This window comes from Pipistrellus kuhlii, unplaced genomic scaffold (genome assembly GCF_014108245.1).
Source record: "Pipistrellus kuhlii isolate mPipKuh1 unplaced genomic scaffold, mPipKuh1.p scaffold_m20_p_1, whole genome shotgun sequence".
In the NCBI taxonomy this organism is placed as follows: Eukaryota; Metazoa; Chordata; class Mammalia; order Chiroptera; family Vespertilionidae; genus Pipistrellus; species Pipistrellus kuhlii.
Window position 1 is genome coordinate 171,754,345 of NW_023425404.1, and position 24,301 is coordinate 171,778,645.

General features: G+C 42.0%; 1 protein-coding gene across 11 annotated transcripts in view; it reads left to right on the forward strand.

The window, feature by feature from the left end:
* The window catches only part of TEC (tec protein tyrosine kinase), a 119,029-nt gene extending 97,105 nt beyond the window's left edge, over positions 1 to 21,924 (forward strand). For 10 of the 11 annotated variants that reach the window (XM_036416902.2, XM_036416939.2, XM_036416930.2 and 7 more), the window contains 10 exons: positions 3,612 to 3,666; positions 6,117 to 6,196; positions 7,575 to 7,708; positions 10,728 to 10,802; positions 12,054 to 12,225; positions 12,346 to 12,562; positions 16,447 to 16,511; positions 19,760 to 19,878; positions 19,959 to 20,116; positions 21,272 to 21,924. In XM_036416902.2, coding sequence (XP_036272795.1) covers positions 3,612 to 3,666; positions 6,117 to 6,196; positions 7,575 to 7,708; positions 10,728 to 10,802; positions 12,054 to 12,225; positions 12,346 to 12,562; positions 16,447 to 16,511; positions 19,760 to 19,878; positions 19,959 to 20,116; positions 21,272 to 21,355 — 1,159 coding nt within the window. In that variant the 3' untranslated portion in view covers positions 21,356 to 21,924. Of the gene's footprint in view, positions 1 to 3,611; positions 3,667 to 6,116; positions 6,197 to 7,574; positions 7,709 to 10,727; positions 10,803 to 12,053; positions 12,226 to 12,345; positions 12,563 to 16,446; positions 16,512 to 19,759; positions 19,879 to 19,958; positions 20,117 to 21,271 lie in introns of those variants that run through there. The other variant, XR_004984179.2, reaches the window with a different exon arrangement.
* Positions 21,925 to 24,301: the final 2,377 nt, after the last annotated feature.

Consider the following 24,301-nt stretch of genomic DNA (forward strand, 5'->3'; position numbering starts at 1 on the left):
GCCCAGTCCATTGGGCTAGACTCAGGATTGCTGGCTTGAAGCTCCTGGGCCTGTCGGAATCCTAGTCCGGGCTCCCTCCACTCTCAGGTTACAATTTGGGGAGGAAATGCTCAGAGGAACAGCTGCAGGAAAGAAAGTGGGTTCATTGTGATGGTCAATAAGATGTTCTTGATGGAAAGGTGTTAAAGGACATATATACATAAGGAACTGTTTGACATTGAAATTGGGTCTCAAAAGAACTGGTGGCCCAGAAAGAAGCTCACTACAGACTGATTCATATGCCTTTCAGCATAATGATTATTGCTTGTCTCATTTTTGATTCTTATAAGTATATTTCCAATAGGACATGATCTCACTCATCTAGGGGAAATGGTGAACAACATAGACTGATGAACAAGAACAGACCCAGAGATAAGGAGCCATGGGTCAGACTGGTGGACCTCAAAGGGAGGGTGGGGAAAAAAGGGAGAGATCAACCAAAGGACTTATGTGCATACATATGAGCCTAACCAGTGGTCAAGGACAATAGGGGGGTGGGGCATGAGTTGGGGTGCAGTGGGGGATTGGAATGGGGGGTTGAGGACAAATATGTGATACCTTAATCATTAAAGAAATTTTAAAAAAATGTTAAAAAAAGAAGGTGACAAGAATGAAAGGGCCCTTACACAATAAAAAGTCTAGAATAAGGCTTTGAGTTGGGGGCATAGGTGGCAAGGGCCAAATTAAGAACTGACAAAGGTTGATAGCTGGTTCATTGAATGTTTTCTATTTTTTTTCTTCATTTATACCTGTTTTCTTCTTATGATTTACCCAACCCACCCTACCTAAGAAGCTTGGCCGGGATCCTACTCCGTTCTCTCTGAGCAGGATCAAACACTGCTATGACATCTTGTTCATCTGGGGTATTTTGAAGTGGCTAGCCGATCTGCCAACATCGTTCACATTGGGGCTGTGATATCTAAGAATGGGATGACAAGTTACTTACAAATCGTGGGCTTGCTTTCTAGTATAGCTCCTTCCCCAAGCAGAGCTAAATGCCCCCTAACAGAGGCGTTTCTGTGACAGGCAGGGCAAGCTTTACGTGGGCTGGCATCTGTGTGTCAGCACTCTCTCCTGCCACGTGAGCTCCTTCGCACTATCCCCCTGTGTGTATATCAGTCCTGACAGGACTGATTCAGCAGAGTCACTATTGCCTGGTGATACGTCTCAGAGAAGAGGGAGAGAAGCCACAGAAATTGTTAGGAAATACTCACCACTAATTGGTTCATCTGTTTGTGTGTTCACCACATCTTCCTTTTCTTCTTCCTTCATCACATCCTTAAAACTCTGAGTTGATACCTAGGGAGGGAACATGGACTTTTTGGGGAATTTGCATAAAAATAACCCCTCAGAACAGCAATGCTGTTTGCTCCTTATTTCCTTTATCTTTTCCTGGGAGCTTGAATACACTGGGTGGGGAAAGGCCTCTTTCTTTCTCTGAGTATCTTATATCTAACCAGAGGCCCAGCGCGTGAAATTGCACTAGACCCAGACCCTCTGCACCTTACGGAGCTGCGGGGCCCACCTCTGACCAGTTGTTTGGTTGTGACGCCGATTTTTGTTTTTTGTTTTCAATCTTTTTGCTGATTTATAATGCATAATGAGAGTTCCAGTTACCTTTCCTTAATTAATTTTTGTGACTGCTTTTGGCATCTGACAATGTTTCTTGTATCAATGGAAAAGCTTTAGGGAGAGGATCCATTCTCTTCTCAGTTATTATTAATATATTTCTTAATTGCATTCAGAAGTTGATTGATCAGAACTGCAGTTTTGTTGAACTTGGGCTCAGTTCACAGAGTGCGGTCCTCAGCAGTGAGATCTCGGTGCCCATAATGTTGAGACCCGGGTAATCACCTCAGGCTCCCAGTGAAATAACAGTCATCAGCTCGTAATTTGCGTTTGGCTTCTACAGCTGCATAAAAGAACCCAGACCAAGAAAGACCTTGTATTGTATTTTGTTCTTTGTATCTTTACCTTCCTTCATTTGGGAAGGCCTTTGTGTTTGCTTGTCTCAGGTGCTGGCTGTTTAATAAAAGGCCGACCCAATGGTGGAAAATTCAGATGTCCAGAGGGGCCAGCCTGATTTCATAACATTGGAACCTCAGGAAATATGACCTTGGTAGAGAGTTTTTGCCCACTGAAGGGCATTGAAAACAAACAAAAGAAGTTAAGTTTAAAACAAAAGTCCAAAGAAAATCTGAGTTCATGCTCTTTGGCCTCCTTGCTTATGCAGTTGACCCTTGAACAATATAGGTTTGAACTGCGCAGGTCCACTTCTACACGGATTTTTTTTTTTTTTTTACACTAAATACTGTAAATGTATTTTCTCATAATTTTCTGAGTAACATTTTTTTCTTAGCTTACTTTATTGTATGAATACAGTATGTAATGTATGCAATATGTATGAATTGACTGTTCCGTAGGCTTCTGATCAACAGTGGGCTATTAGTAAAGTCTTGGGACAGTCAAAAGTTATACTTGAATAACTTTTTTGACTTCTGGGGTGAGAAGGTGTGTGTGTGTGTGTTCAAGGGTCAATTAATATCTCATGGAGAGGTTGGGGTGGGGCAGCAGAGAGTGTGGAGCACCTCTGAGAATGAGGTGGGTGATGGCAGTGTCCATCTTTCCTCAGAAAAGATTTCCTGAGGGCTAATGAGTGACACAGATCAGCAGGCACTTGGGGTTGTGGCACGGAGGGCAGGCTCTGCTGCCTCGCCATGGCAGATTCCTACAGCAGGGCCTCTGGGGACCTCCAGGGATAGAACCAGTGAGTCTGGAGAACCCAGGAGGCCTGCTCTTCTGTTTTGCTCTGTTTCTTTTGACTCTTCCTGAAATTCAATGGGGACCCTCCATGATGACTTGAGATAAAAATCTACTGACTGCCCTGACCAGTTTTGACTCAGTGGATAGAGTCCCAGATTCGATTCTGGTCAAAGGCATGTACCTTGGTTGCGGGCACATCCCCAGTGAGGAGTGTGCAGGAGGCAGCTGATCGATGTCTCTCTCATCGATGTTTCTGGCTCTTTATCTCTCTTCCTTCCTCCCTGTAAAAACCAATAAAATATATATTTTAAAAAATCTGTTGATTATTGGTGAGATGGGGGCTTGGGATAAGATTTAATTGAATTCAAGACAATAATGTGACATTCCTGCACGTTTGAGTCTGTGGAGGAAATTTTATTCTTGGTATTATTATAATAGTGAAAAATTGGAAATCATTTTTATGTTAAATAAGGAAGAATAGCTTAAGTAAATTATGGCACAGCCATACCATGATACATAGAACTATATTGTTTTGCAAAGATGTCAGTCATGCAGTTATATGAAAAATTTAAGTTATGCTATAACAAGTATAGTTTGATCCCACTTTCATAAAAATATGGGTAGAAAATATCTGGAAGTATATACATGAAATGTTGCTAGTGGTTGTCTGTATTACTGAAATTATGAGTAATATCTTGTTCTTATTTATTGTATTTGTAATAAATGAGAAATATCACCTTGTTAAGTCTAAAAAGAATAGCAAATAATTTAGGAAATCTGAGGTCTTAGATATATCTTTTTCTGTTCAGATGGTATTGCAGAAATATGAATAGAAGCAAAGCTGAACTACTCCTCAGGAGTGAAGTAAGTATTTATACTTGTTTCATGGTTTTGGTTTTAGCACCAGTTAATTGTAATGAATCCAATCATTTAATGTATTCCTGTCCCTAAAGCCTAAAAAATACTGTAAGTACAGGGTCTATTTTCTTAACCATTTAATAGTGAACATTGGTGTATTAGTTTCCTGGGGCTGCTGTAACAAAGCCCCACAAACCAAGTAGCTTCAACAGTAGAAATATCTTATTTCATGTTCGAGAGGCGAGGAGTCGGATCGAGGTGAAGGCAAGGTTGGCTCCTTCTGAGGGCTCTGAGGGAAGGAGCTGTTCCAGGTCTCTCTGCTCACCCTGTGTATGTCTGGCTTTGTGTTGCTATTTATCCTCTCTAAGGACTCCAGTCATTGAGACTAGGGGCTGCCCTGCATGACCTCATTTTAACTTGATTCCTTCTGTAAGTCTCCAAATAAGGTCACATCCTGAAAGTCCTGAGGGTTAGGACTCCACCAAGCTTTTAACAATAGGTTAAACCCATAACAGTAGGTAATAGCTATAGATGGGTAACATTTTCTTTACTCTTTTACTGATCTATTGTTTGCTTTGGTACTAAAATGTCTTTTTCCTTTTTTATTTGAAGTTATTTGTTTTAAAATAATTAATATCAATAATATGTTACCAGCCCAAAGACTGTGTGCCTGATACTTTGAAAAGCCAAAACTCAAAACCTCAGACTTTGGAGTAAGGAAAGCTTTATTGATCCAAAAGTGCCAACCGAGAAGATGGGAGACCAACCCTCAAATCCATCCTAAGAAAGTAGAGAGTTCAGGCTTCTTTTATGTCAAGGGAAAGGGAAATGGGAGGGGCTAGCAGAATTCTAGTGATTTGTATGTCCATATGCAACAAAGCAGAGCTACTCGCCTGAGGCCAAAGGAACAGACAGCCTTGGACAAGATGGAGTCAGAGACCCACATTTCCCTTAGTGACAAGTACATGATAGCTTTTAGAAATTAGCTTTTTATAAAGTATTTAGTTGCCTTTGGAGATAAATGTGCTGAAATTCTTACACTTTAAAAAGGGTTAACATGAAAGGATAACATGTAGTATCGAGGGAACTATAATGGGCTAAGTAAGGTGACCCAAGTCTAACGGTGACTTTTCTAGCCCATTTCTCATTTGTGAGGTGAGGAGTTGGATTGGGAGGTGACCTCTACAGTTCTCTGCATTCTGTATCTAGCTATTCCATTCACGAATGGTTTCCAGTCTTTTAAACTCATGCTTTCTCATCTTATCTCCTGTGTTTCCCCACCAGTCAAGGTTTTGTTGGGCAATTGTTTCTGTAGTTTATGTTGAGAGAGCAATAGCAGGTGACTTTGCTTGATTCAAATGACACCTAACCATGTGACTTCCTTGCAGGATTCTTACATGCCTCCCTGGTGACCCCACAATTAGCAGCAACTCTAGGGGAGTGGGTAGCTAGAAGACCTGTGGTTCAAATCTTGGGTCTGCTACTTATTATTATAGTTATGTGACCTAGAGCAGATTATCCAACTTCTCTGTGCCCAGGGATACCCTGTTTCCCCGAAAATAAGACAGTGTCTTATATTAATTTTTTCTCCCAAAGTTGCCCTAGGTCTTATTTTCGGAGAATGTCTTATTTTCGGGGAAAACACGGTAGCATTTGTACCTACTCATTGGACTGTTTTGAGGATTAAGTAAATCCACAGATGAGAACATATTAAAATAGAGTAAATTCTTAGTAAATACATGGTAGCTACTATTCTGTTTACCAAAGAAATGTTATACCATTGTCCCTAATTGTTCTTATCAGATTTATTTGTGGGGTTTTATTTAACTCCATTATCTCTCTTGCTCTTTGGCTTGAAATTTATGATGATTCATCCTTGAGTCACTTATTGTTGCTTCTGCCTTTTGGTTTTCTCTAATTAAGTCACTTGTGCCTCCATTTCTCCTTTTGTAAGGAATGATATTTAACACTGATTTCTAGGGGAACTCAGGATTTTTTAACATGTGTTTGTAAAGAGCACTGATATATTTATAGAAAAAAAATTGCTGTTTGGATAGAAGAGGATATTGGGTCAGGATCAGACCTTTAGCAGTTATTAAAGATGTATGAAATGAAACCCAATCATTAAGAAATACATTTTTCAGTAACTTGTGCCCCCTCGTGTCCAAGTCTTGAAGGAGTCGCAGAATCTTGTCTGCTGCTCTGAAAGGGCCCCGAGGGAGCATCCTTTTGAGACTTCTCATCCTGAGCGTGTGATTGCGGATGGGGGGATTGTGGGTGTGCTTTCTTTAATCTCTCGGGAAGTCATATGGAGGAAACCTCCTGGAAGCTGTGCTTCTCCAAAGCAGATTTTCTAGATAAAAGCTAATAATTGTTCAAGATTGGGTTCTTGACTCTTCTCTATGGCATTGGTATGTGTTACTGAACTGAAACAATTCTCTTCACTTGCATTTCAGGATAAAGAAGGCGGTTTTATGGTAAGGGATTCCAGTCAACCGGGCATGTACACAGTCTCCCTTTATACAAAGTTTGGAGGGTAAGTAATCCTATTCTCTCTCTCCCTCTCTTTTAAATTTATAGTTTTGGTATGAAGTTCCTCTATCGTTCGTATGGATTCCTAATTTTTAACATTAAAAAGAAAATCTGAACTTGATTTTTAAAGTCTGTACTTTAAAAATTTTTAATTGATATTTCAATAATTTGCTTCATAGTTGAGAATAGCTATAAAAATGTTAGCAATATTAAACAAATAATTACTGAGCACTGTGTTAAGCACTACAGATACCACAGTGAGCAAATTTGCTTCAGAAAAGGAAACAGTCAGTATAGTATATGAATAAGTGCTATGCTAGGAGGGCAATGCTTGTGTGCTGGCGTAGGATAGGGAAAATGGGGTACATAGCCCAACACCTCTGAGTTGGTTGTTAATGTTGTCTAGTGACATGCAAACAGACATGACAGGTGAGGCGGGCAAAAATTGGAGGGAGGGGAAAAGAATGTTTCAGACCCAGGAAACTGCCTGGGCCCAGAAGCAGGGGGCAGGGGGATGGAGGGAGATAGAATGAGTACCAGGTACTGACAAGAGTGTGTTGCAGCTGGATTGTAGAATGAGGGAGACAGGATGAAGAGAGGAGAGAGAATCTGAGAAATAAATGTGGAGGACAGGTCATGTCAATGTCAAGGAGTCTGAGTTTTATATATATATATTTTTAAAAATTATATTTTTATTGATTTCAGAGAAGAAAGAAGAGGGAGAGAGAGATGGAAATATCAATGATGAGAAAGAGTCATTGGTTGGCTGGCTCTTGCATGCCTTCTACAGGGGATGAAGCCTGCATCCTGGGCCTGTGCCCTTATGGGGAATTGAACTGTGATTTCCTGGTTCATAGGTGGAAGCTCGACCAGTGGGCCACATCATCTGGGTCTGAGCTTTATCTTAAGGGCAGTAGGAGTTATCTTTGTAATATTATTAGCAAGAGATGACTCCAGAATCCCTGTGTTCTAGAAAGATATCTAAAATAGAACTTTGTACATTTTTTACGAGTCTAGTTTATTCACTTTTAAGTGGATGTAAGTCCTCTAAATATTTGCAATTTTACTCCAACAACAGGGACAGACAGAGGTAGCCAGCTAATAGCTATTGTTAAGACTTTAACTGCTGGTAAACGAAGTTGGTAAATGCTCTCTGTTACAATCTCAGGCAAGGGGCCAATAATGTTATCAGTGACCACTGTAAAAACTCTGCCTTTACATGTGAAAAGCAAAGCTAAGGTGGGCATGGGGAGAAACAAAATGTGTGCAGCAAGTAGGAGGGGCTATATGTAGGGACCCTGTGGTGACCTGGTAGAACATGTCTTCAGAGTGAAGTTACATTCTTCCAACTTGGTTCTAACACATTTTGATTTTTGTTGTAGAGAAGGCTCATCAGGTTTCAGGCATTATCATATAAAGGAAACAACAACCTCCCCCAAGAAGTATTATCTGGCTGAAAAACACGCGTTTGGTTCCATTCCTGAGATAATTGAATATCATAGGCACAATGCAGCAGGTAGGTGAGCTGTTAGTGCCCATTTCAATAGAGGGAGCGATTAAAATGATCAGAATTTATATGAATTCTTCCCTGAGCAGTTGTATTTTGTAATTACTTGTAAAATGTGATTGATTGACTTAAAATTATTGCATATTAAGAAAGTGCTATACACCGAAACCGGTTTGGCTTAGTGGATAGAGCATCAGCCTGTGAACTGAAAGGTCCCTGGTTCAATTCTGGTCAAGGGCATGAACTTTGGTTGCGGGCACATTCCCAGTGGGGTGTGCAAGAGGCAGCTGATCTATGATTCTCTCTCATCGATGTTTCTAACTCTCTATCCCTCTCTCTTCCTCTCTGTAAAAAATCAATAAAATATATTTTTAAAAAGTGCTATATACAAAGAAAAATCAGAAATAATATCAAGTCCCATAAAACGCTCAGTCTGGACCTCAGGGCATGAGCTATTTTTATTGTGTATGGTAAATGTCACATTTCTGGGGTTTATATCCTTGGTACTGACAAAGATTTTTTGCTTGACCAGACTGTAGTCAGACTTCTGAACTGTCACCTAGGCCAGTGGTCGTCAGCCTTTCGGACCTCATGGGCTACCAGCAGTTCACTGGCCATTGGTTGGCAACTGCTGCCCTAGGCCATGCACTTTTGTAAAATCCAGTTTTAGCTGGAGGTCTGCTAAGTCAGCTGAACCAGAACCCCCTACCCTCGATATCTGATGTCTGATCACCCTCAGTGTCTGAGCAACTTCCTCATCGTCCACAAGACCCTGTTAGATTGGTTTAGCCAGAACTGCCCACCTCCCTTCCTCTGATGTTTCTCTTAGTGATTTTCCACCCACTGACCTCCATCCCGTTCCTGGATATATTAATATATTCCCACTTGCCCATGTTGTATTTGGGGTTGAGTCCAGTCTGTCTCCCTGACTCTAAAATCCCATTGCAGTGGTCTCTGACCCTATCACAATGGTCCTGAATGAAGCCTGCCATACCGTCTTTCAAAGTGTCATTGGATTTTTTTCTTTTTTTCAATAAAATCTTAGATATGTATATGTCAGAGTTGTCACAGAAGCTTCCAGACAAGCTCAAGGTTTAGGCTTGGGCTAGAGGCTTCCAAAGACGGGAGTAATCATGTCCCAGACAGAGTTTCCATCTTCCTGGATCTCTACTACCCTCACCATGCAGAGTGGGAACTAACCAAACACCAGAAGCCACATTTATGCCCATTGAGGCTCCACAGAGTGAGAGAGGAAACATGTCTAGCCTTTGACTTTAAAGATGTAACCAATAGGGGATAGCCAAGAGTCTAACCCAATTTATGAAAAAGTAACTTTTGAAATTTTATTGAAGGCACTTTTTACAAAGTCTGTTTCTACTTGTGACTGTTCACTTTTCTCAGATAATGACTGGAACAGTTATTGAGATTCAGTGGTCATTAATATATTTATAGAGTTGTGTACAATTCAGTGATCATTAAAATATTTACAGAGTTGTGCCAACTCTCACCATAATCTACAAACAACTTCCATCACCCCAAAAGAAGTCTTGTATCCTTTCAGCAGTCCAGCCCTGGGCAGCCACTAATCTTTGTGTCTCTACAAATTTGCCTTTTCTAGATATTTTATATAAATGGGATCATACAATGTGTGCTCAATTGTGACTACCTTTTTTGACTTACCATAATGCTTTTGATGTTAGTTTATGATGTAGTTTATATAAGTACTCGATTCCTTTTTATTGATGAGTAATAAATCATTGTATGGTCTTTGTTTATCCATTTTGTTATCATTCATCGGTTGATAGACATTTGGGTTGTTTCCATATTTTGGCTATTATGAATAATGCTGCAATGAATATTTATATACAAGTCTTGGCATGGAAATATCTTTCATATTCCTTTGGTAAAATGGATTTTCTGGGTCATTTGGTAACTCAATGTTGAGCATTTGGTAACTCAGTGTTGAACATTTCCTATCAATATATTCCTCAAAGGACTTTTTTTTAAGACTATATTATGTTATTTTCAGTGTTTGTATAACACTATTTCTTTCACCATTATCTCCATTCATTTAATGAACATGTATTGTCTAGTGCATGCTGGGAAATGTGCTAGGTTCTAGGGAGATTATGGTGGATTAGGTAGTCATTGATTCTGTCTCTCCCAGATCTTCTGTCTCTCTCAGATCTTACCACTTGGCATGGGAGGCAGAGAAGTATATAATGATATTAAGTTAGTATGAGATATGCTGTAATAGAGGAAATACAGGGTATAATGGGTATTTATAGGAGAGATATCTGCCATTTTTTCTTATTTGGTGTTTTAGCAATTTAGATGAAAAGATTTAATGTTCCTCATTGATTTCCAGTAGTTGGTATTACCAGTTGTTGATATTTTAGAGCCTGATTTTTTTTATGTTAAGATTCCTAATATTATGTCTGGGTAATCTATTTTAAAAAAATATTTTGTTTTTATTGATTTCAGAGAGGAAGGGAGAGGGAGAGAGATGGAAACATTGAAGAGAGAGACACATTGATTGACTGCCTCCTGCACACCGCCTACTGGGGATTGAGCATACAACCTGGTCATGTGCCCTAACCAGGAATTGAACCCAGGACCTCCTAGTCCATGGGACAACTCTCAATCCACTGAGCCACAGCAACTGGGCCAGAGAATCAATTATTATTAAATATTGTAGTTCCCTTTCATAGTACAGATTGCATATTGATAAGCACTGTAGTATTTTAAAATTTTTTTATTGAATTAATAAAAGTGTGAATATACATATATATTCAAGTTTTTCCTGCTACATAAGAATATGAAATTGTCAGCTCAGACAGTAGGCTCATCCTTCCTTCTTGCCTTCCTGTCTTTATTTTTTGCCAGGATATGGCACAGAGCTGTATGCACGCACAGAGGATGAGCACTGAGTGACTAAATGGATGGATTTTATGGATTTTAGCTTCCCACTTGGCCATGCAGGTCGATTATGAATGAATTTGACGGCAATACTTTCTTTGATTTCTAGGGCTTGTCACAAGGCTGCGGTACCCTGTCAGTGCAAAGGAGAAGAAGGCGCCCACCACTGCGGGATTCAGCTACGGTAACTCGCGTTTGTTCTTGCCCTGCCAGGTTTCCCTGAAAAGAAGCCATCATCGCAAGGCCTTTTAGATGAATGGCATTCCACACAGCAGAGCTGTTTTGATAAGTGTTGTAGTCTGGGTTTTTAGATGATTACTAGTATACTTAACAGCTGTAGTTACCCTCTGTTTTCTGTTTTCATCATAGACATACTTCGACAGAAAACTCTCTGTCAATGGAAAATAGGCATTAGTTACCATCTTACACCTAAAACGAATCAGAGCCTTTTCTGGTCCTCATTGGCTTTGTTGGTTACTCCCAGAAAAGTAAGGATGGTGATCATAGAGAAGGCATTCCACTTGATTGTCTCTGTTGCTTCCAGCATAAAACTTTTAAATAGCAGGAATTGCTGGAATTGGAAACCAAACCAAACCAAACAACAACAAAAAAAAATATGAGGGGAAAGAGTGGTAAAGGAGGAATTGTTTTTAAGGTTTAACTTTCAAACTCTGTTGTGATTAGCCTATTATGCAACATCTTCTTGCCTTGATCAGTTCACTTTGCTTGTATTGTGACAACTTAGAAAGAGGTACACCTTCATCAGAGAGTGGAGAGCCACCATTTGCAGTTAAAAAAATTTTTTTTTTTTCTTCAATTGGGGGGACACTGGTTAACAAAATGGTGCAAGTTTCAGGTGCACAATTACACAACATGTCATCTGCACAATGTATGTTCACACTCCAAGGCAAGTCTCTGTCCATCACCATATGTCCTCCTCTACTCTCCTCTACCTCCGCCCCACCCCCGATAGTCACCACACTGTTGTCCGTGTCCATGACACATGTGCAGTTTCAATGCAGGCTGCAAGTTTACTCTTTTTTTTTTTTTTTAAATATATTTTATTGATTGTTTACAGAGAGAAAGAGAGAGGGATAGATAGAAACATCGATGAGAGAGAATCATCGATCAGCTGCCTCTTGCAAACCCCCTACTGGGGATGTGCCTGCAACTAAGGTACATGCTCGTGACCGGAATCGAACCTGGGACCTTTCACTCTGCAGGCCGACACTCTATCCTCTGAGCCAAACCGGTTTCAGCAAGTTTACTCTTCTTTTTTTTTTTTTTTTTTTTTTTTTTTTTACCAGTCATTGTTAATACACTGACGTCCACCCTGTGACTATGAGATGGACATGAGTTATAATTCTTTATTTCCCACTGATGTGTGCTTTGTTCTCTTTATGAGATTTTATCACTTTCCCCATCTGTCTCACAGAGAAATGGGAGATCAACCCTTCAGAGCTGACCTTTATGAGGGAGCTGGGGAGTGGACTGTTTGGAGTGGTGAGGCTCGGCAAGTGGCGAGCTCAGTACAAAGTGGCGATCAAAGCTATTCGGGAAGGCGCGATGTGCGAGGAAGATTTTATAGAAGAAGCCAAAGTGATGATGTAAGTTTCCGTGTTCTTTCCGGTTCCCCTTTTTGCACTAAACAGTGTCCCCTCCCCGGCCTGAGCCCCGATGGTTCCTTTTCCTGTAGTAACGGTGTGTGTGCCTGACTTCCCTCCCAGGAAACTGACACACCCGAAGTTAGTGCAGCTCTATGGCGTGTGCACCCAGCAGAAGCCGATTTACATCGTTACCGAGTTCATGGAGAGGGGCTGCCTGCTGAACTTCCTCCGGCAGAGGCAAGGCCATTTCAGTAGAGATGTGCTGCTGAGCATGTGCCAAGATGTGTGCGAAGGGATGGAGTACCTGGAGCGAAACAGCTTCATCCACAGAGATCTGGTAAATTATGAGCCACCCGATTCCCCTTCATTGTCCAAATTCCTTTGTAATGCAGGGTCTGCCAATGAGCAAGAATCTGTTAATATCCAATTTTTATGGTCAGCAATATTTCACTATTATTTTTAAACTTGGTAAGTTTAATGTGCCATAATTTTAACAGAAGGATCTTTTAAAAATCTATATAATACACTAGAGGCCTGGTGCATGAATTCATGCATGGGTGGGACTGGGATGAGGAAGGGGATGTGGGAGGTTGGCTGGCCAGCCCCACCCCTGATTAGAGTGGGGGGGCAGATTGGGAGGGGCCATGGGCAGTTAGTCAGCTGGCTCTGCCCCCTATTGGGGGCAGGGCTGGCTGGGGGGGTGGGGCAGCAGGAGGTTGTGGGGGCTGATTAGGACCCAGATGGGGCCCGTTGGCCACCACAGAGCATGTCATAGCAGCCAGTCATTCTGGTCATTACACTGTTCCAGTTGCTGGGCTTTTATCTGTATAGATAATTACATAGGCAGTTGTATAAATAATACATAATGACAGGTAATATGTCCCAGCAAGTTACCATGCATAGATTCGTTGATCTCCATAAGAATCTCATGAAATAGCTAATCATGAGAGTGTTTCTGACCATTATTCTTTTATAGATAAGAAAATTAACTTTAGAGACACAAAAGGACTTGCAAATGGTGCTAAATTAGGAAGTTAAGCTTGACTCATGTTTTAACTAAATACAAAGCTGTTTTCCACTTTACACACTATCAGCAGAAATGATGTAACAGAAATCCTTGGTTTATTATTATTTTTTTAATCTCTCAAAAGATGGAACCCGCCGAAACCGGTTTGGCTCAGTGGTAGAGCGTCAGTCTGCGGACTAAAAGTTCCCAGGTTGGATTCTGGTCAGGGGCATGTATCTTGGTTGCAGGCACATCCCCAGTGGGGGGTGTGCAAGAGGCAGCTGGTCGATGTTTCTCTCTCATCCACGTTTCTAGCTCTCTATCTCTCTCCCTTCCTCTCTGTAAAAAATCAATAAAATATATTTAAAAAAAAAAAAGGTGGAACCCATATTAATTCCTGAAAATACCAGAAAAAGTAAATCTTTTATTATTGGTTATAAATGATTATGATGGAGACACTTCCTTATTTTTACTTTCTCTTACTCATTTGCCCCCTCTGTCCCATTGTTTTCTTTCTCTTTTCTTCTCTGCTTATTTTTCAGAATGTGTCTATTGGTAGAACCACTCGTTCCCCTAAAACCACAATTTTATTCTCAACTTTTTTTTTCCAGTTTTGACTTTTTTTAGATTCCACTTTTAAGTGATATCCGAGGTACCTGTCCACACATATTGTCACAAATGCCAGAATATCTTTCTTTCTCATGGACTGAATAATATTCATTGTGTATATAATATACCGCATCTTTTTAAAAATCTACTCATTCATTGATGAGCCTTAGGGTTGTTTCCATATCTTGGCTATTGTGAATACTGCTGCAGTAAACATGGGTGCTCATGTATCTCATCAAAATCTTGTTTTCCTTTCCTTTGAGTATTCAGCCAGAAGTGAAATTCCTAGGTCATATGGTAGGTCTCTTTTTAACTTTTTGTTTTCATAGTGGTTGGACTCATTTACATCCATTAATTTACATGCACAAGGGTTCCCATTTCACCTTATCCTTGCCGGCACTTGTGGTCTCTTGTCTTCTTGATGATAGCCATTCTGTCAGGTGTAAAGAGACATCTCATTGTGGTTATGAATTGCATTTCTCTGATGATAGTGGATGTTGAATATCTTTTCATGTTCCTGTTGGCCATTTTGATGTCTTTGGAAAAATATCTATTTATTTCTTCTGCCCATTTTTTAATTTTTTTAAGTTCTTTAAATATTTTGAATATTAACCCCTAATCCAATATGTGGTTTGCAAACATTTTTTCTCATTATGTAAGCTGTTATTTCATTTTGTTGATTATTACTTTTGCCATCCAAAAGCTCTCGAGTTTGATATAGTCCCATTTGCTGATTTTTGCTTTTGGTGTTATGCAAAAAAAAAAAAAAAAAAAAAATGCCAAGACCAATATTATTGAGTTTCTTCCCCAGGTTGTCTTCTAGGAGTTTTATGTTGTCAGGTCTTATGTTTAAGTCTGATCCATTTAGAGTTAATTTTTGTGAGTTGTGTGAGATAGAGGTTCAATGTCATTGTTGTTTGTGTGTTTCTCCAGTTTTCCTGGCACCATTCATCCCTAGTTGGGTATTCTTGGCTCCCTTGTGGCATATTAGTTAACTGTAAATGCCAGGATTTAATTCTAGGTTCTCTGATCTGTTCCATGGTCTATTTTATGGCAGTACCATACTGTTTTTATTACTGTGACTTTGTAGTATAGGTTAAAATCAGGAAGGGTGATACCTCTGGCTATGCTCTTTTTTGCTTTGGCTATGCAGGGTCTTTTGTGGTTCCACACAAGTTTTAGGATTGTTTTTTCTATTTCTATGAGGAATACCTTTGATATTTTGATGGGGATTGTGTTGAATTTATAAGGGGCTTTGGATGGTATAACCATTTCAACAATATTTATTCTTCCAATCCATGAATTTGGGATGTCTTTCCACTTGTTTGTGTCTTCTTTTATTTCTTTCAGCAAAATCATGTGTTTTCATTGTACAGATCTTACACTTCCTTGGTTAAATTTATTCCTAAGTATTGTATTGACTTTTATGCTATTGTGAATGAGAATAGGTTTTTTTTGTTTTTTTCCCCTGATGCTTCATCATTAGTGTAAAAGAATGCCACTGGTTTCTATAAGTTGATTTTGTAACTTGCCACTTTACCGGTTAATTCCAACAGGGTTTTTTTTTTTTATTGGCTTTGGATTTTCTATATGTAAGATCTTATTGTTAGCAAATAGTGACAATTTGACTTCTTCCTTCCTGATTTTAGACAGAGAGGAAGAGGGGTGGGAGAGTGAGCCGAAGCATTGATGTGTGAACAAAACATTGATTGGTTGCCTCCTGTGGTTAGGGGAATCCCACTCCCACACAGTTAAAAATCTGTGTATAACTTTTGACTCCCCCAAATCTTAACTGCTAATAGCCTACTGTTGACCAAAAACCTTACCAATAACATACCGCCCATTAATACATATTTTATATGTATTATTTACTGTATTCTTACAATAAAAGAAATTAGTAAAAAATCTTATTAAGAAAACTAGAAGCCCAATGCACAGAATTTGTGTAAGAGTAGGCCTTCCTTCCTTTGGTTGCCAGCACCAGCTTCCCTCTGCACCCGGGACCCAGGGCTTCCCTCGTATCCCCGGCTTTGTCGGAAGTTGTCTGGAAGGATGTCTGGTCTAATTAGCGTATTATGCTCTTATTATTATAGATCACGAGGAAGATAAAATACATTTACAGTACTGTATGTATTTATTGAAAAAAAATTCATGTGTAACTGGATCCATATAGTTCAAACTTAAGTTGTTCAAGGATCAACTGTATGTTGGAGACATTTCCATAGGTGTACAAACAACTTTTTAAAAAATATATATATATATTTTATTGATTTTTCAGAGAGGAAGAGAGAGGGATAGAGAGTTACAAACATCGATGAGAGAGAAACATCGACTAGCTGCCTCTTGCACACCCCCCACTGGGGATGTGTGCACAACCAATGTGCATGCCCTTGACCGGAATCGAACCTGGGACCTTTCAGTCCGCAGGTCGACGCTCTATCCACTGAGCCAAACTGGTCCCGGCACAAACAACTTTTGAAGAGACATTTCCACCCTCTGCAGATGCTGACTGGGCCATCCTAAACTCAATATAAACAGAACTTATATTTTCCCACTGTTATTGTAGAACTTTGTAACTAACATGCCATTATAATGTTGTTTCCCAGGCTGCCAGAAATTGTCTAGTAAATGAGGCAGGAGTTGTGAAAGTATCTGATTTTGGAATGGCCAGGTAAGTCTGAGTATATGTGACCATTTTTATTATAACTTTTAGATTAAATTAATGTGAAACTGTGACCTTTCCCTTGAAAGTACAGAAAGTCTGACTTTTTCTTGCAGTTTGACTGTCAGCTTCTTCCTCGGAAGCCTTCGTAAGCGCTGTTCTGAAACCACATGTTTTGTTACATTAGCAAAAATATTGATAGTACCCTTCATTTTTTATAGAGGAACTAATTGATTTTTCCATTTATTAGTATTTATTATATAAGCTAATAAAATAAATTACTTGCCTTTTTGGAAGATTTCTTTGCTGAGCGTGTCCTTTACTGTTAGCTGTGGCTTTTCCTCAGGTAAACAAATTGTTGAGAAATTATGATTGCTTAATGCTTTATTATGTGATGTTCATATTGGCATGTAGAATGAATAAGCATGGGGATAATCTGCTCTAATGAAGCAGAAAGGTAAGCTTATTAGCTGGCTCTTTTGAGACACATATAGTCATTAAAATGTGGATACATTTTTGTTAATTATTGTTAATCCTCCCCACTAGGTGGTGGTATAGCCTGTTAAATACACTACTTTCTTTTCTCCCTGGTGTGGATTAGATTTTTAGAATCTTTTGTTTTTACAGAAATCTGTTTCGGGGTAAAGTTCTTAGAATACCCAAATCTGTTCTGTTTGTATTTGCTTAATTTTTGAAATTTTAATTTGTCCTTCTATAGTTTGTCCTTCTTCCTCTGTGTGCATTCATTCATCCATGTATCCATCATTAAGAGATTAGGTGCCTCATATGTTCCAGGCACAGTGTTAGACTGAACCATAGCAGAGAGGAAGACATATGAGTCCCCACCCACATGCAGTTTATATTCAAGAGGAAGGTGAGACATAGGACCTGAGACACACAGAGGGGCAAACACAGAGGACGGAGTGATGTGATGGAGCAGGGGTTCAGCAGACTACGTCCCCTGGGCCAAATCTGACCCCACCCCCCTTTCTGTATGACCTGTGAGTCAACAACAATTTTCACATTTTTATTTATTTTATATATATATATTGGTTAATTTCAGAGAGGACGGGAGAGAGAGAGAGAGAAACATCAGTGATGAGAGAGAATCATTGATTAGCTGCCTCCTGCACACCCCCTAGTGGGGGTTGGGGAGGGATTGAACCTGCAATCCAGGCATGTGCCCTTGGCTGGAATTGAACCTGGGGCCCTTTAGACCACAGGCCAGCACTCTGTCCACTGAGCCAGACCTGCTAGGACTGCACGTTTTTAAATGGTTGGGAAAGAATTAGAGGAATACACACGTGAAAGTTTTCTGGCATTCGGGTGTCAGTGTCCATAAGTAAAGCGTGACTGGGTCACAGCCTTGCTTGTGCTTTGTTTTGACTGTGGCTGCTCTCACAGCACAAAAGCAGAGTGGAGTGGTTGTGACAGAAACCGGCCTGCAAAATTGGAAATACTCATTATCTGGCCCTTTGCGGAAACAGTTTGCTGGCCCCTGTGATAGAGAAAGCTTGGTGTTGGGGGTGGGGCAGGTGCTGGGTGATGAAGTAAGGGAGGGGTGATGGCACTCCAGAAGGCCTCTTTGAGACCCAGATATTTAAATGAAACCAAAAAAGGCAGAAAGTAGCCAGTATGGTGAAAACCTGAGGGTAAAATATTCCAGGTAGAGAAACAGCAAGTATAAAAGTTTGAAAGCTGGTGGAGGTGGAGGAGAGGATGGGGGGATGATGATGGAAAAAAGAAAAGAACACATATATATTTTTTAAACGTTTGAAATCTGAGGCAAGCTTGGCCTATTCAAGGAATTTAAAGAGCCAGGGTGGCTTGCCCATGGCCAACACAAAGAGCAATAATAAAGGGATGCAGGAACAGGCATACAGGTCAAGGTCAACTCCTAAGGAGACTCAGGGCCTGGGAGCTTAGAAAGCTCTCTTACTGCTGAAACCGGTTTGGCTCAGTGGATAGAGCATCTGTCTGCAGATTGAAAGGTTCCAGGTTCTATTCCGGTCAAGGGCCTGTACATTGGTTGCGGGCACATCCCCAGTAGTGGGTGTGCAGGAGGCAGCTGGTCGATGTTTCTAGCTCTTTATCCCTTTCCCTTCCTCTCTGTAAAAAATCAATAAAATACATTTAAAAAGAAAGAAAGGAAGGAAGGAAGGAAGGAAGAAAGCTGTGTTACTGTCAGCAGTGGGATTGGGACTGCTGGCAGTCAGGGGGTTAGTTACCCACTGCTCTTGGTTTGCTTTGTACAAAGATGTTCTGTATTTGACAGGCAGGCCTTCATGTTCCATTTTCATGTGGTTGGCTTTCAGAAAATGTGTGCTTTTGTGTCAGCCCCTCTAACACACTCATTATGCACAAATTCAGTCTCCTCCGATGGACAGACAGGTTGATCCAGCCCCTGGTGGCATCGTCACCATCTCTGTCTATACAGCAAAGGAGGCCCGTGCGATGGCTTGAATATTTCCCCCAGGAACAAGGAGCTTTTAGAAATTAACTTTCTATGTTCATGTAACACACAAACACATTCCTCTTGTAAATACATATTGAACACGTGACAGAAAGGGCTGAAGTTGCCATGTGTACCATGCCAATCAAGGATTCTCCCAAGTCATAGTGTTCTAGAAAGATAGAAGTATGCGCCCATAGAAAAAGTATATAGTAGTTTGTTGTTGTTTGTGTGTGTGTGTGTGTGTGTGTGTGTGTGTGTGTGTAGGAGCAATATCATTGGTTTATGAATATATACTCCACCATTTACACATGTCATTTTGCAATTTGCTTTTTTAATTTGCTATAGCTTTAAGTTGCGCTCTGTGGAATTGTGGGGGCTAAAACCACGTATGTCTCCAAGTGCCTTTCACCACTTCCTTTTGCACAGCTTTGCTTCAGATGTTTTACAAGCGGGGCCTTTGGGTAAAACTCTGTACCAGAACTGCTCACAAAGAAACGTTTGCGAGCTCTTTTTATTGCATTCTGCCTCTGTTGCTTATAAAAAAGAAAAGACAAAAGTGAAACTACAGATACTAATGTCACCGTCCATCCATTTCAAGTAAATAAAGCTGAGGTGGAAATCACCAGGCATGGCCACCAAAGCAAGCATTCAGCTTCCACCGGATGCTTGTTGGACTTCAGCCAACTGTGTTTTTTTATTTTTTATTCTAAGGGAGGGAGAGGGTGGTGGAAAGCAAGAACATGTTCTAGATGCAGATCAGAACTCAGAGGTGTAAACCGATACTGTGTTTTTCTTACTCAAGGTACGTCCTGGATGACCAGTACACAAGTTCTTCTGGTGCTAAGTTTCCTGTGAAGTGGTGTCCGCCCGAGGTGTTCAATTACAGCCGCTTCAGCAGCAAATCGGACGTCTGGTCCTTCGGTAAGACCCGCTGCCCGTTTTCCCTCCGCCCGCTCTGAAGGGGAAGCTGTGCCTCCCGTGGTAACCCGTGCCCCTTCCAGGTGTCCTCATGTGGGAAGTCTTCACTGAGGGCAGGATGCCCTTCGAGAAGAACACCAACTATGAGGTGGTAACCATGGTCACTCGCGGCCACCGCCTCCACCGGCCCAAGCTGGCGTCCAAATATGTCTACGAAGTGATGCTGAGATGTTGGCAGGAGGTATGGAATTTTTTGTGTGTGCTTTTAATTTTGGAATCTTTAAACCATTGGTGGATCTTGTCTTGGTAGATGAATAATGTATAGTCTTTATGGTTCAGTGAGTTGTGGGTGAGTGCATGGTTTACGTGGTTTGAACCTTAGGCAGGAAGCCGAGTCTCAGAACTGGACTCAGTTCTGAATAATGAGAAGAAGAATTGGGAGAAGTGGAAAATGCTAATAATTAAGATGATGGGTTCAGGCTGCCCCACGACGGAGTGCGGACCCTGCCACTGAGTTAGGGACGCAGGAACCAGCCTGCAGAAGGGGCTCTTCGTTCATTGGGAGTCTCTTACGGTTGAAATATCACTCTTTCTCCAGTAAGGGTTCCTCACTCCAGCCCTCAACTTTCTCGGGTCTTTTTACTCACATTCTTTGGAAGTTTACCTTCCAACTGCATTGAACTGTCATCTCATAGACGAGATTAAAGACCAAAATGACTTTTGAAAGATGACCATAATTAAAGATAATAACATCAGCTCACATGTATCATATGCTAGGCCCTGTACTGAATGCTTCAGATTTAGTTTCCAAAGATAACCCTTGGAGGTGCTGTGATGACTCTGGATGGGAACACCAAGACTCATGAAGCTGATGAGGCCACCTGGCTACAGAGGACCTGAGTCCCATCTGACTCCAAAGCTCCCAGTCATTTGCCATAAGCCTCCTAAGCACATTGACTAGGATGGGCAGAGGCTCTGGCCAGGGAGTGGTCAGGGGGAGAGAGGACAGCATGAGCAAAGGCAGGGATGTGGTAATGACCCTGGTGTGTGGACTCGAGGGTGGAGACTGGTTTGACTGAGCAGAGAGGCCATGTGAGCGTTTTTTTTCAGGGAAATGAAATTGGTCCCAAGGAGGTGGGGGTGGACAGGTTATAGAGAGCTGATTAGCAGGACTTGATTTTGCATTTGGTTCTTGAGTGGGAGCACAAAAACAGAAGCAGAACGCAGGCCAGCGGCAGTACATGCAGGCTGGGTCAGACCCTTTTGGAGGTGCCTGCATGTTCCAGTCCCAGAGCAACGAGTACCTTGCTCTAGAGCGCTCTGTTATATGAGTTTGGGAAATCATTTTTGGAATGGAGCCTGGAACCCACCGCTTCTCTCTGGTTTTTAATCGTAGAAACCTGAGGGGAGGCCTTCCTTTGAAGACCTGCTGCGCACCATCGATGAGCTGGTGGAGTGTGAGGAAACCTTTGGAAGATAAGGGGTGCTGGGACCAGTGGCTTCCGGATTCCGCAGCACAAGGAAGAAACGGCACTTTGTAGCTCACTCTTAATTTATTTAGCGTGTGGATATGTAGATTGTTTTTACTGATAAACTGAAAACACCTCACGCCTCTGCTTTTAGACCATCCTGAGCCCCATGACTGAGTCTTCCAGGTCATGGAGATGCTGCCTTAGAGATGGTGGTTAAAAGCACTCTCAGACACTCCACAGGCTTCCGTGCCCACAGGGGTGCCATGCCGATGCCCCAGGGTCACCCACTTGAGGGTGCACCTGGGCCATGCTGGCTGGTGCCAGTGGAAGACCAGGGAGTTTGGGGAGGGCACGGGTGTTGGAGCCAGGCTGCAGCAACCCGTCTCTTCCCCTTCACTTCCACAGCAATCTGGGCCTGGGGCACCGTCTGATGCAGGTTCTGGAGGAACCAGGAACCACATTGGATGTACCCATCTTTTGTTTTGAAAACATGCCATTAGTATTACATTACAAAACGTTTGTACCCTGTATATATTGTGAATATATATAATATATAAAGTTATATATTTATAAGAAACATGCATTGTCTTTTGTTTTTTGTAATTATTATTTTTAATCCGTACCCAACAATATGTTTTTACTGATTTTTTGAGAGAGAGGAAGGAGGAGAAAGAAAGAAGAGAGAGACATCGATGTGAGAAACACTGATCAGTTACCTCCCGTATGCACCCTGACAGGGATTTGAACCCACAACCTAGGAATGCCCTGACCAGGAATTGAACCCGCAACATTTTGGTGCACAGGACACTCCAACTAACTGAGCCACCCTCCAGGGCATGAGATGTTTTTTAATGGAAACTTTGAATTCTATAACATCTGAGCTAACCTTCTTATGTCTTGGGGTGGTGCTGCACAGCTGTCAATTCCTTTATCCTGGAGATGAACGATTTCTTACTGAAGAGAAAAAAAGCTTGGACTCTTCTGTCATGAATGCCCTCTCCTCACTTAGGTAGACACGTCTGGGCTAAGGGGCCTCACCTTTGGTATTGGAGTTAGGTGGAAAATGGAACTGATGGCAATCAGTCCGTTCCTACAGCTTGAGACTCTGTCCCAGGACACAGAAGCTGTGCGGGGCTGGGACAGAAGGACAGGTGACCTTCACCACAGATGCTGCCCTGTCGTGACAAGACTGGTGGGCAAGCTCCAGCTCTGGCAGAGAGACCGGGGAAAAAGCAGAGCATCATGGATTGGGCTGTCTGCGATGGTTTTCGGGAGGCCTTCTTTAAAAAAAAATAAAAATAAATAAATGTATATATATTATTGATTTTTTACAGAGAGGAAGAGAGAAGGACAAAGAGTTAGAAACATTGATGAGAGAGAATCATCAATCAGCTTCCTCTTGCACACTCCCCACTGGGGATGTGCCCGCAACCAATGTACAAGCCCTTGACCAGAATGGAACCTGGGACCTCCTGGGAGGGCAGTTTGATCTGATATTTTCTGTTCAGTCCACAGACCGACGCTCTATCCATTGAGCCAAACCGGTTTCGGCTGAATAGGTTTCTGACCCTTATAATCTCTGACTCGGACGCCTGCTGAGGGAGAGCCATCCCCTGTCCCCGTGAGCCCAGGGGAAGCAACACAGTCCCCGTCGTCGACAGCAGAGGCTGGGCTGCCCTGCACACGCTCTCCCATGGTGTGGGGAGGAAGCCAGAGGAGACACAGGCCTTTGGGAGCTCCGTCCGCCCCGTGGACCGCCTGGTGTCCCCGGTGCTGGGGGCGCGTGGGAACACGGCTGCTCTGGGCAGCACCTCCCCTGAGACCCGGGGAACCATTGCTTTCCCTCCCGGCCAGTCCACCCTCTGCAGGCTGCCTCCTGTCCTTCCTGATCCCCGCCCCCGAGAATGGAAAAATACAAAAACAACCCTCCTGAGTGCTGTCGCAGTCTGTTTGCCACCTGCCTCCTCATCTTCCTGTTTAACTGTGTGTACCCCGTCACACACACACACACACACACACACACACACACACACACGTGCACACCTTTGAACCGAGCTGTAGCTCATGCAAGAAGTGGATCATATTCGAGTCATACCCCAGTCTCACTGTCACACTTCTCACTCCTCCCCCCCTCACCTAGATTCCCCTCTCCCCTCATCCCAGACCCATCCCAACCTCCCCTTTTCACCCCGAGGAGCCGAGTTCAGGGCGCCGGATGGCGTGGCCGAAAGTGCGGAGAAACGCAGCCCTTGCGATGACTGTTCTGTAGCTCATGGGTGTGGAGGACAAGGTGAGTCATACCTGGCAGCGCGTTTTTCAGAAACCTCTCAATGTTTCACTAAAACGTGAGGAAAAAAAAAAAAAAGTTTTTACGTAGAAGCATTGCTAGGGCAAGAGGTGAAGTAAAAATAGAAGAACCCACCCAGAATGCGCAGAGATCTCAATCTGTGAGGCAGGAAGTAGGTGAGCGTGCTGCCTCTTCATCAGAGCGGTTCCCTTTAGTTCCAGTTAATTTTAAAAAATATATATATATTTTATTGATTTTTTTACAGAGAGGAAGAGAGAGGGATAGAGAGTTAGAAACATCGATGAGAGAGAAACATCGATCAGCTGCCTCCTGCACACCCCCTACTGGGGATGTGCCCGCAACCAAGGTACATGCCCTTGACCGGAATTGAACCCGGGACCCTTCAGTTCGCAGGCCGACACTCTGTCAGCTAAATTCCAGTTAATTTTTATATTTTCCTAGGGGATGAAGTGAAGCCCATGGGTGCACTGTTTATAGTGACGGTGTTTTTATATTTTTTGGCCATGCTCTAGTCACCTTTCATGGGGATAATTTTATTGGTTGCAACTCCCCCGCCCCCCCCCCCCCAAAAAAAAAAAAAAGAAAAAGAAAAAAAAAAGGTTTCCTCTAATAGTCCCTGCAGTGTCTATACCGAGTAAGGGGACAG